At 36.2% G+C, this 13412-nt stretch overlaps 1 protein-coding gene across 13 annotated transcripts in view; it reads right to left on the minus strand.

Moving 5' to 3' along the window:
- The window catches only part of THOC2 (THO complex subunit 2), a 103562-nt gene that overhangs the window by 42744 nt on the left and 47406 nt on the right, over positions 1-13412 (minus strand). For all 13 annotated transcript variants that reach the window (XR_013825587.1, XR_013825588.1, XM_079909667.1 and 10 more), the window contains exons 10-12: positions 12196-12351; positions 11416-11588; positions 9967-10162 (exon numbers count right to left, since the gene is read on the minus strand). Coding sequence is in view for 11 of the 13 variants with exons in the window: in XM_079909667.1 (XP_079765793.1) it covers positions 9967-10162; positions 11416-11588; positions 12196-12351 (525 nt within the window). In the remaining 2 variants the exon portion in view is untranslated. The remainder of the gene's footprint in view (positions 1-9966; positions 10163-11415; positions 11589-12195; positions 12352-13412) is intronic.

Genomic DNA, 13412 nt, shown 5'->3' on the forward strand with positions numbered 1-13412 from the left:
TCCACTCCCCTGATGCTTTCTTTTTCATTTAGTTTAACTTAATTTGCTTTTTAATTCAGAGCACATACAAAACTCTCCATTCCCACAATAGAATACTAAAAGTTTTATTGAATGGCCAGGCAGAAGTTGAAGAAAGAAAGGATGGGGAGGGACAAAAGACATTCATTCATTTGTTTACTATGTGCCAGGCACTGGGAATTCAAAGATGAACAGTAGAGAGTTCCTATCTTTGAGGAACTGACAAGGCTACTTGTCAGTAAGAATCTAGAAAATCAGTAAGAATCTGTCAGTAAGAATCTAGAAAAGAGAGATCTTTCAGGATCTCTTTAAGATCAAGACTACACTTACCAATGTACTGTTAGGAACTGAATTTTAAGTTTGAATAAAATTGAGCACTCACAATTATGTCTACACAGACCATCAGCTATAAATGACCCCAAGCAGGTTCCAATCTTGCCCTATAACAACAGAGCAGCTGACAGGGCTGCATAACACTACTGAGCACTGCCCTCCCCCCAAAAAAAGCAGGTTCATCAAGAAGGGGCTTTTGGAGAGTTGAGAAATAAAGGCTGGAGTAAGTCATAGATATAACTAGATAAATTACTTTTTTATTACTAATGTCCTATTTTTAGTACCTCTAACCCATGAATGTTTCAAATGCTACTTTAGAGCAGGGGTCCCCAAGCCCCAGGCCGAGGACCAGTACCGGTCCGTGGCCTGTTAGGAACTGGGTTGCACAGCAGGAGGTGAGCAGCAGGCGAGCGAGTGAAGCCTCATCTGCTGTTCCCCATCCCCCCCACCAACATCCATGGAAAAAATGAAAAGGGAAAAAAATGAAAAATATTTAAATTTGTGACTTCGACTACATCTAAGTAAATTATGGCATTATTGTCACCGTCCTTATTAACTATCATGCATTGAGTACTACATGCCATATAACAGGCTAAGAACTACGCATTTATGTCTTAAAACTACTCTAATAGAAGAATCTTTTTGTTAGGGTCTAAATAAGACCCATCAAAATAACTTAGAAATAGGAAAATATAACCTATAAGTTAAAAGTTATGGGAACCTAGCCAAAGCAGTCTTGAGGGAAAAAAATGGAGCTGGAGGAATCAGACTCCCTGACTTCAGACTATACTACAAAGCTACAGTAATCAAGACACTCTGGTACTGACAGAAAAACAGAAATATAGATCAATGGAACAGGTTAGAAAGCCCAGAGATAAACCCACGCACCTATGATCAACTAATCTATGACAAAGGAGGCAAGGATATACAATGGAGAAAAGACAGTCTCTTCAATAAGTGGTGCTGGGAAAACTGGACAGCTACATGTAAAAGAATGAAATTAGAACACTCCCTAACACCATACACAAAAATAAACTCAAAATGGATTAAAAAGACCTAAATGTAAGGCCGGACACTCTAAAACTCTTAGAGGAAAACATAGGAAGAACACTCTTTGACATAAATCACAGCAAGATCTTTTTTGATCCACCTCCTAGAGTAATGGAAATAGAAACAAAAATAAACAAATGGGACCTAATGAAACTTCAAAGCTTTTGCAAAGCAAACTACAAACAAGATGAAAAGACAATCCTCAGAAAGGCAGAAAATATCTGCAAATGAATCAACGGACAAAGGATTAATCTCTAAAATATACAAGCAGTTCATTATCAAAAAAACAAACAACCCAATCAAAAAACGGGCAGAAGACCTAAATAGACATTTCTCCAAAGAAGACATACAGATGGCCAAGAGGCACAGGAAAAGCTGCTCAACATCACTAATTATTAGAAAAATGCATATCAAAACTACAATGAGGTATCACCTCACAGCAGTCAGAATGGCCATTATCACAAAATCTAGAAACAATAAATGCTGGAAAGAGTGTGGTGAAAAGAGAACCCTCCTGCACTGTTGGTGGGAATGTAAACTGACCACTATGGAGAACAGTATGGAGATTCCTTAAAAAACTAAAATAGAACTACCATATGACCCAGCAGTCCCACTACTGGGCATATACCCAGAGAAAACCGTAATTCAAAAAGAGACATGTACCACAATGTTCACTGCAGCCCCATTTACAATAGCCAGGTCATGGAAGCAACCTAAATGTCCATCAACAGATGAATGGATAAAGAAGATGTGGCACATATATACAATGGAATATTATTCAGCTATAAAAAGAAACAAAATTGAGTTATCTCTAGTGAGGTGGATGGACCTAGAGTCTGTCATACACAGTGAAGTCAGAAAGAGAAAAACAAATACCGTATGCTAACGCATATATATGAAATCTAAAAAAAAAACAAAAAACAAAAATGGTACTTATGAACCCAGTGGCAGGGCAGGAATAAAGACATACACATAGAGAATGGACTTGAGGACACAGGGGGGAGGGGAAAGCTGGGGCGAAGTGAGAGTAGCATCGACATATATACACTACCAAATGTAAGATAGATAGCTAGTGGGAAACAGCAGCACAGCACAAGGAGATCAGCTCGGTGCTTTTCGACGACCTAGAGGGTGGGATAGGGAGGGTATATGGGGATATATGTACGCATATGGCTGATTCACTTTGTTGTACAACAGAAACTAACACAGCATTGTGAAGCAATTATACTCCAATAAAGATGTATTTTTTTTAAAAAGTGGAGAGATATGTGTCCATACTACCCTTGACTAGTTCACTCATGAAACCCCAGCAACAAAAATTTCCTTTATTTGATAAAAATTCTTTGATTTGTTACTAATTTATAACAAATTTCAAAAATGAGAGGGAAAAAAACATCTATCACTACAACGTAAAGAAGCTAAAGGCATTCCTACATAAAATCAAATCTACTCTTGAGGGAAGTGAAACTGCTACTTTAAAGTGGCATCTTATATTTAAAGACAGAAATAGATTAAAGTATATTATTAACGCTTTTTAAAAAATCATCAAAAGCTAGTGTAGTGATAGCTTACATAAGTGATAACTTATTATGATCTAAAAAATTCATGACAACTATTTTTTTAACTAAAATTGAATACCTAATTATTAGTATCTAATTCATGTTTAGACATATCTCATTTGATCCATATTGCAACCCCAGGAGCTAGATAAGCCAAATATTATTACCACGAATCTCTGGCTTAGAAAAGTGACCAGCTTAAGGTCACATTACTAGCAAGTAGCTAGCAGCTCATCCTGATGAAACTAGTTCACCTAATTATCAATTTCTAATGCTTTAATTACTCTGTTTGGGGGACAGCCTTAAATGAAGAATCTGTGGGCAAGGTAGGTTCCAAAGTCAACACATAAAGTAAAAATTACATATACTCACAATTACCCTACAAAAATCCCTTATATCATCTATAAAGTATACAGACACATTACCTTTCATTTAAGTCCAACTCAAGACTCTGTTTTTCCCCTCTAATATGAGGAGAAATCACTAAGTGACCACGAGATGTGAACATGAAATAAAGTGACTGGCTTGCATTTAGGGGGCCATGTCACACGAAAACACAGTTTAAAAACTAGACTAACTGAATGTGGTGAGATACTCTCTAAGACACCTGAGAAACTGAACCAAAATGAAAGAAAAAAATTTCTCCAATTTCACCCTTGCTCCTAGACATACACACAGCATTTTGATGGAACAAGTCTGGCCACATTCACATAAACTAAGCACAGGTATGGTGTAATTCCACTGTACTTGACTGACTCCCATACCTTCATCCAAAAGGAATATTAATTTTGAGCTCTAACCCACACAACCAAGTTAGATCTTCAATTTTGAAAAGAAATAAATGGACTGAAGCAGGATCACAGGCTCTCCCTCCCCTAATAGCTAACAAAAAACAACAAACATCAAGTCAAAATTCTAAAGTAGCTGGTTCATAAACTAGAGTTTCAGGATCAATGGTATTAAGGTACATTCTCTCCCTAGGAACCCAAATTTTTATTATGAAAAATTTCAAGTTTACATAAAAGTTGAATGGATAGTATACTTATCCATAAACACCTATATATCTACCATGTAGATTCAACAATTAATATTTTGCCTTTTTTTCTTGACCAAATAAAATGCAGACATGATACTTTATCTCAAAAAAATTCAGTGTGCATCTCCTAAGAATAAGGACAGGGACTTCCCTGGTGGCGCAGTGGTTAAGAGTCTGCCTGCCAACGCAGGGGTTCGAGCCGTGGTCCAGGAAGATCCCACATGCCATGGAGCAACTAAGCCCGTGTGCCACAACTACTGAGCCTGTGCTCTAGAGCCCACGTGCCGCAAGTACTGAAGCCCGTGCGCCTAGAGCCCGTGCTCCGCAACAGGAGAAGCTACCGCAATGAGAAGCCCGCATACCGCAACCAAGAGTAGCCCCTGCTCACCACAACTAGAGAAAGCCCGCGCACAGCAGCGAAGACCCAACACAACCAAAAATAAATTAATTAAAAAAAAAAGAATCAGGACATTCTTCCACATTACCACAATCATCATAATCACAACTATTCCGAATATCATCTAGTACCCAATCTAAGGTATATATCCTGACCCTTTGACTCTAGGTTTCTCTAAGCTTTATCTGTGAATCAATTTAGTGCACTTTGGCTCTTTACCAAAGGCCAACATAAGAAATAGCCATATAAAGAGACAGTGAGATAACTGAATTAAGATGACAGAGTGAAGCATGAACACATAATTTCTCTCCCCCAATCCTTAATGCAATGAACAAAGTACGTCTTCCTATTTGTTTTTAATCTCCCAAATTCACCACCAACCAAGCAAAAAAAGAGGAAATTATGCTATTAACTTCAAGGTGATGCACACACAAACACACATAAGATTCTGAACTACAGACAGTGTGGTATGGCGCCTGACCTTAACCCAATCCCCAGAAGTATCGAGCAAGGAAGGCAAGTCAACAAAATCCTTTAGGCAATGTGGCCTGCAAGGTAAATAAGTAGCCTGAGGAAAAACCCTTGTGAGTAGAAGCCCAGCAGGATTCTGGCTACTAAGGCTTGCTGTCTCTCAAAGGAACTGTGCTCAGATGGATGAGAGAATCAAACTCCAAGGGAGTTGGATACCCACTTGGTTGGGCATGCCTAGCATAGGATGGGTAACACGATCTCAGAAGACAAAGCAGAGGTTCCCTAAACTGGGGGCTATACTCAGCCTCACTGAGCTTATTCACTCCCCTATTCCAGACTACAGAAAAGATTGAAAAGAGAACCCAATACTCAAACTGTAGCTTGAGGGGAGAAGGACTGGTCATAAATAAGGTAGGAAGGGTGTGAGGATTCACTCACACTATATCAAAAAGAAGTTGTCCATATTAAGATGAAAAGAAATGCTGTGGCTACTATGGAAACATAAATAGCCTAAAAAAATCATATAAAAGACAAATGAACTTAGTCTGGAAGAAAGTAGAACACAGAGGACAGACAGATTCTCCAAAAGTATCTGCATATTGTCATAGAAAAAAATATTATGAACTCAGTAAGACAAGAAAAGCTTGGATATGAGATACACAGAATGAGATGAAAACAGAGACTGCAGAGATAAAATAAAACACCACTGATACAGATATAATTTAAAATAGCAAGGAATTTCAAGAATTGAAAAATTTAGACAACCAATCATTTCTTCCATTTTAGACACACTACATTTGTATAGGCAGTAGGGCATGGTGATTTTGAGCTTGGCCTCTCTGAAGCCAGACTGCCTGGATTGAACTCGCATATCTGTCCCATACTAGCTGTGTGACCTGGGACGAGTTACTTAACCTAGAGCACAAAAGGCTTGGTAAAGATTAAATGAGCTGATGCATGTAAGGTACTAAAATAGGGCCTGACACAGAGTAAGAGCTCAATATTAGTAATCACTATCAGAAACAACTTAATCCACTAACATCAGCTGGATGCAAAAAAGCACCAAGGAATTCATCTTTATGTGTGTAGGTGCTATCAAAAACATTTAAGTATGTCAGGTGAGCATGTTAAAGCTGTGCTTTATAATTAAAGAAAATTTTAAAGATACCAAAACGTGTGCATTCATATAGAAATATTCTATAGAGCCACCTCCCTCTTTTAAGCCTGAAATAAGGACCAAAATTGGTTAATATACTAGAACAACAGTTCTCAAAGTTTGCTCTTTGGATCAGTAGCACCTGGAAACATGTTAGAAATGCAAATTCTCGGGTCCCACCCAGACCTACTGAATCAGAAACTGAGGGTGGAGCCCAACAATCTGTATTTTAAGAAGACCCCCAGGTGATCCTGATGCATGTAAAGTTTGAGGTTCACTGTACTAGATAGTCCTATACTACATACCTCAAATTTCAGAAATACATAACCACATACACATACACACACACAATCAGAGACATAAATGATTTCAAATAACTATAGGCTGAAAAGACTATTCTGTTAAGTGATATCTAACATAAGCTATTTTTTAATATGCATAATTTATATATACAAGCAACCTCAAGCTTATGAATGAGAGATTTGTTAAAGATTTGTTCATTGTAAATACATTATTTGGAACTAAGGTCATATTCCCCCTTTAGAAGCAATCTTAAAAACTCGTGTTAAATTCCTAGTTAGGCAACATAAGCCTTTTAAACCTATAAACACATAATGATTTGTTATAGTGAAATGTTTTTAGGGTAAAAACAATGAACCAAAATTCTAAGTCAGATCATTGGAAAGATTCACTTTTCCTACCACAACCTTAGCAATGAGAGAAGACAGATTTCTTCCCACACTGGGATCAAAATAAACTTTTTCTGCTTCCCTTCTGCCCTTCTACCTCTGCAAAAATAGAGACTAGAGTTAGGGGCAGGCACCAGACACAATTCTGATAGAACAGAGATAAATGAGGGCTGCAATGGAGATGGCAGAGTGGAAGAGTAACAGCTTTAGCACCTGTGTATCTTGATAACAATATTGTATCTGTATATGTTTATACATATGTCTGTATACGGGACTTCTACAAGTTTGATGTTCGGTCTCCTGCTTACAAGTTTATGATACTTGTAGCCAAAGAAAGAATTTCAGAACAAGAGATCTGAACATTAAGATTTTCAATGAAAAAGAATAGCATAAAAAAAAAGAATACCATTAGTGGGTAAAGGTAAGATGAAAAAGAGGCTGTTTACATTGTCTCAAAGTATCTCCCCACAGGATACACATTAACAACAAAGAGAAAAAGAATAACTACACTGGAGAAACCTGGCAGCCATCACCTTAACCAAGTGATCGATGTTAACAGCACCAGTAATGGGACAAATTGACTTCACATGCTTCCCAATACGATTCAATGGGAAAAACAAGTACTAGTTAACATGACATCCCTTTCAGACGATAAGGATCAAGATAATGAAACACTGTTATACTTCTTTTTTATATGGATATATGCTATATAATAAATATTATGTATAGTAATGAACTACTTAGCAGATTTCTTCAGCATACCTTTACACAATATAAATTTGTTAACATTAAAAAAATTTATCTACCAGCTAAGTATTTAAAGCCAAATCAAACATCTCAGGTCTCAAGTGATTAATACACAACAGTTGTTAAATTTTCTATATAGTTACTGTAGTCGAAAATTAAAATTAGGTGCAATCGCCAAACACTGGAGAAAACTGCATTTGTGCTTGTAAGGATTTCTAGATTCTTTTGCTTACGTTGCTTTACAATTGAAAAGAAATTGTGTATTCTTTTCAACTTTAAGACCTTGGTTAGGCAAAGATCTCATAGAACACAAAGAGCAAACTATAAAAGAGAAGTGCTGTTAAATTGGAATCGATCAAAATTTTAAATTTTTGCTTTTCAAAAGACAGTAAACAAAATGACAAGGCAAATCAGACTGAGAATAAAAGACAACTGAATTTAAAATGGGCAAGAGATTTGAATAGACATTTCAACAAAGATGATTACAAATGGCAAATAAGGGCATGAAAAGATGCTCAACATCACTGATCATCAGGGAAATGTAAATTAAAAGCACAAAAGATAGAACTACACACCCATTAGAGTGACTAAAATTTAAAAGACTGACAACACCAAGTGTTGATGAGGATGTAGAGCAAATGGAAGTCATATACATTGCTCCCAGGAATGCAAAATGGTACACACATGTTGGAAAAGTTTGACAAAAAGTTAAACATACACTTACCCATATGGCCCAGCAATCCCATTCCTGGGGAAACAAAAACATATGCACCCCCCCAAAAAAGACTTGTACAAGAATATCCATAGCAGCTTTATTTATAATGGCCCCCAACTAGAAACAACCCAAATGCCCATCAACTGGTGAATGGATAAACTCTGTTATATCTATATAATGAAATATTACACAGCAATAAAGAACTACTGACATGTGCAACAACTGAAATGACTCTCAAAAGCATTAAGTGGAAGAAATCAGACAAAAAAAGAGTACATTCTATACTATCCCATTTATGTGAAGTTCTAGAAAAAGCAAAACAACAGTGACAGAAAGCCTACCAGTGGTTGCCAGGAACCAGCAATGAAGGGAGGGAACTGATGGCAAAGGGGCAAGAGGGAACTTGCTGGGATGATGAAAATATCCTATATCATGATTGCGGTGGTGGACACACAACTGTATACATCTGTCAAAACTCATCAAATTGTACACTTAAAATAAGTGAGGTTTATTGTATGTAAATTATAACTTGAAGCTAATTTTAAAAAATAATAAGTCAAACATGGAAGCAACCTGTGTCCATCAACAGATGAATGGATAAAAAAGATGTGGTGTGTGTATGTGTATATATCTATATATATATCTATATAGACATATAGATATATATATGTGTGTGTATATATATATATCTATATATGTATATATAGATATATATATACACACACACACACAATGGAATATATCACTCAGCCATAAAAAAGAATGAAATAATGCCATTTGCAGCAACATGGATGGACCCAGAGATTACCATACTAAGCGAAGTAAGTCAGACAGAGAAAGACAACTATATGATATCACTTATATGTGGAATCTAAAAAGATGATACAAATGAACTTATTTACAAAACAGAAACAGACTCACAGGCATAGAAAACAAACTTATAGTTACCAAAGGGGAAGGGGGGGGAGGGATAAATTGGGAGTATGGGATTAACAGATGCACACTACCATATATAAAATAGACAAACAATAAGGATTTACTGTATAGCACAGGGAACTATATTCAATATCTTGTAATAAACTATAATGGAAAAGAATCCCAAAAAAAGAAAATATATATATATATATATATATATATATATATGTAGAGCCAAATCACTTTGCTCTACATCTGAAACTAACACAATATTGTAAATCAACTATACATCAATAAAAAAAACAATAACATAAAGTTACCCTTGGGGTAGTGATTAGAAGGGCATTTAAGGAAAACTCTGGGGTGCTAGTACTGTTCTATTTCTTGATCTAAATGGTGGATACATGGGTGTTTAGTTTGGAAAATGTCACTGAGCTGTACAATTATGGTTTGTGTGCCTTCTGTATTATGTTTTATTTCAATAAAAAGTTTACTAAAAAAAATAAAAGAATGGATCCTGAACAGTCTGAGGTTGAAGGGACTTCACACAAATAATGGCAATGATTCAAAACTGCAGCCAAGAAAACTGAGCAGAAGAAAAGCAAGAGGAAAGAATGTTGAATTAACCACTATTTATAAGGGGATTCAAAAAGCAATCACACGTCCAAAGCATATTTTCCTATCTGGAGGACTTGACTAATAATCTGGCTGGATTTAAGTTTTTATATATAAATGGTTGGGACACAACTGACTTTCCCCAAACCTTACTCAACATAACCTTTTCTTAAGTTTACTTTCTTTTTATTTCTAGAGAATATACTCAGAACAGTTTCATTCCATAATTTAGTTTTCTGCTTGGAAGAAAAAAAATCTTACTAACCTCCTTCATAAATGACTTGCCTATCCGCACCACTTTTGCGAATAAAATGGGATCGTGAGAAAGGTGAGGACCAAGGTAACAGAACATATTGAAGACGTCTCTCCTCAAATCTTCAAAGCTCTCTGCTTGTTTTGGTGCTCTCTTATTTTGCAAAGCATTAACAGGTGAGCCTTTAGCACCTTTAGGAACGCCAACTCTACAAAAAGAAGGAAAATTTATATATATATAACTATACAATACCCCATTTTAAGTTAACACAATCATATTAATCAGTAAGTAAAACTTTTCTTGTTTATATTTGCTTTCTCTATTTCAACTGTGCCTAACTTCATTATACCAAATAATTTAACTGGTAGAAAAAGACAAAAACAATACTCATTTGAAAAAAAAATCAGAGCTTAAGAGACTGTTTCAAATTAACTGCATAAGAAAAGGAAATCAGAGAAATGCAGATTCCAAGTAACATTTAACATACATCATATGAATTTGTTTTTAGTTAAATTTGGCCAATATCAGGAATCTGGATATGGGAATGGGGAACAAGGGATGGACCTCAGAGACACAAAGATGAAACAGAAAAATATGGATATAACAACACTGATTCAAGTTAATAAACATTTCTCAATCTGGCTTCCACTACCTAGACTGAATATGAGGTAGGTGGTGGTAGGGAAGGTGAGCAGCATAATGAAAGAGGGTGTGTCACACTAAAAAGGACAGCATGCCCAGAGTTCTCACCTGCTGAGCAGGTGTCCCGCTGTGGAGTCACAGGGGTCACTCTCTGAGAAGAAGCCTTCATGGTCCACAGCCCAGGTGGCACTGAAGGCAGCAGCCAGCAGCTATGCACGAGTCACAAGGCTGGGGCTTTTGAGGCAGGCTCTGATCTGTGGGGCTGAAGCCAGAGCTGCTGCCAGTACTGCTCCTAAGTATCCTGCAAGTAGGCTGAGGGCTAGCGGACTGGTCGACACAGTAACTATGGGATGATGAGAGAGGCTGCACTACCAATTTCCAGAACAGCAGCCTATATGCCAGGAGAGATAAGGCAAGCAGAGAGGCAAAGTCCTCACTCAGAGCCACTCAACCCAGGATAGAGGAAAATTACACTAAGTAAAAACCTTAGGAATTCTCTGCCCCCCAAGAGAGGAGGAAAAGTCAAAAACAGAAGAATGGAGTTTTCACTCTCAACGGAGCAAACCCAACCTAGAAATCTAACATACAGTTTTTAGACAACACTGCAGCACAAATTCTGCAACACCTGGTCTACATGATAGGACACAATTCACTGATTAATACCTGCCAAACTGATATGCTCTGTGAATAGTTCTTATCTTCTGATAAAACATACTAAAATATATGCCTGGTTTGAGGAGACAAGATAAACATGCAGATTTTTTTTTTGTAGTCCGAAACTATTTCTACCTCAATTAGTAAAGCATACAGTAAACATACCTTCGGTAGAGAGGCTCAATAGTTATATGAATAAGCTTGCAAATAGCAAGGGCTATTAGTTTATGTGAAGCTGCATAGTATGGAGGCATCTGATCCATAATGTTCTGTGCATGCTGCCAATCACCGATCTTTAACAAGGCTTCCAACAAACCAAGTTTTTGGTTGTCAGGTGGCTAAAAAGGAATAATTACAGCAAAGATACTCAGAATACAGACACCAATAAATCTTTATATATGTTTCATTTAAAAAATTAAGCCAAACAATACAACAATGTATGTGAACAACAGCTGCCATTCATGGGAACTGCAACACTATTTTCCTGAAAGTACAATCAAGTTTTTTAGTGATTGGAAAATAACAACAGGATCTGCTTTTTCATTTAGCAGCCAAAGCATGACAGTTTATAGACTTGGAATTAAATTAGGTCCTACTTAATGTTTTATTGTGCCACAAGGAACTAGAATTCATCCATCTTTGAGAATCCCTTTAGGACTGGAGAGACATTAATACACAGAACACAAATATAGTCAAAACGTGTGTTATCTTATTTAGAATACACTCTGAAATTTATATAAGAAAAAACATTGCAGCCTCTTTTGGGAAGGTGCCAATCAGATTAAAAACAAAACCACCTTTGCAAATTTGTATTCCAAAAACCAGGTTTCACCACAATCAAAACTAAGAAATTATCCTTCCATAAGTTGATTAACCATCACAAGTTAAATTTCATAATTCTAAATCCAGAAGACAATGTTAATTTTATCAGAATAAACTATATACCTTCTCCACTTTCTCCTCTTCTTTTTCCTTTTCTTTCTCTCGCTCGTCAATTTTATCGGAAGACAGTACAACCATTGTAAGTTTTCTAACAATCTGCTTAGCTTCTACAATTTCTCGTTTGTGTTCATCCATAATGCAATTATCAGCTGGAAGAAGCTAAAAATGGTTCATTAAAATTTCATAAAACAGCTAATACTATTTGCACATCCAAAATGCAAGCACTATCTACTCTCTATTGGTAAAACTAAATAAGAAGCCTGGCCTATTTATGACCATAATTTCCCTTCTAAATAGGTCTCTCTCCATTATTTTCATATAACCTGACAGGATTAAGTACCTGAATTTTGTACACCTTTTAAACTCAGGTAGCAATTCAAAGTTTCATCTCTTCTGTCTGTCAGAGGTCCTAAATTAATATAATACTACAACAGTGATGCTTACCATTGAATTTATTAGTTTACCCAAGAAGATGTGTACCTGTTCCATTAAAAATATCACAGATTTCCCCTTTAAAGGCCAAACTCCAAATTAAATAAAGTACTACATACGGATCCAATTTGGAAGAGGTAAACTACTGATTGACATAAAGGGGCAAAGTTGATTCCTCTAAATGAAAAATCTCTTGGGACTGACATATATACACTAATATGTATAAAACAGATAATAAGAACCTGCAAAAAAGAAAAAGATTATACTTATGGGTATAGCTCTCAGAGCAGCCCTGATAATTTATACGGGTTTCCTTTATTATCGCTTGCTTCTGTTGTCATGCTTAGAAAATACACACATTTTCTTCTAGTTATATAAAAAAAAAACTCTACAAACTCCATTAAATTTCCATGGGATCTAGAAATAAACTTTACATGTCTATAAAAAAATAAGTAAAAAAATAAATGAAAAATCTCAAGTCGAAAAATTATGAACAGCTTGCCATCTCACTTTTCATTTTCTAGATACCTATTTGACTTAAGTCACAAACTAGTTTCTAGTTTATTACAAAAGAAAAAGTAATATGTGGATAGTTGACCCTCCATTACGAACAAAGGATCAAGTATCTCAAGTTCAGCCATCTTGTATAAATGGAAGATGGCTAATGTGGACATTTCGTAAAATAACCTAGACACATAACCAACAAACCATTACTTAGTAGCTTTTGCTAGGCACTATGGTGAGCTATAAAAGAAGTATTCCTGCCCCTAGAAATGCATAATCTATTT

The sequence above is a fragment of the Stenella coeruleoalba genome, assembly GCF_951394435.1.
Source record: "Stenella coeruleoalba genome assembly, chromosome: X".
Lineage (NCBI taxonomy): Eukaryota > Metazoa > Chordata > Mammalia > Artiodactyla > Delphinidae > Stenella > Stenella coeruleoalba.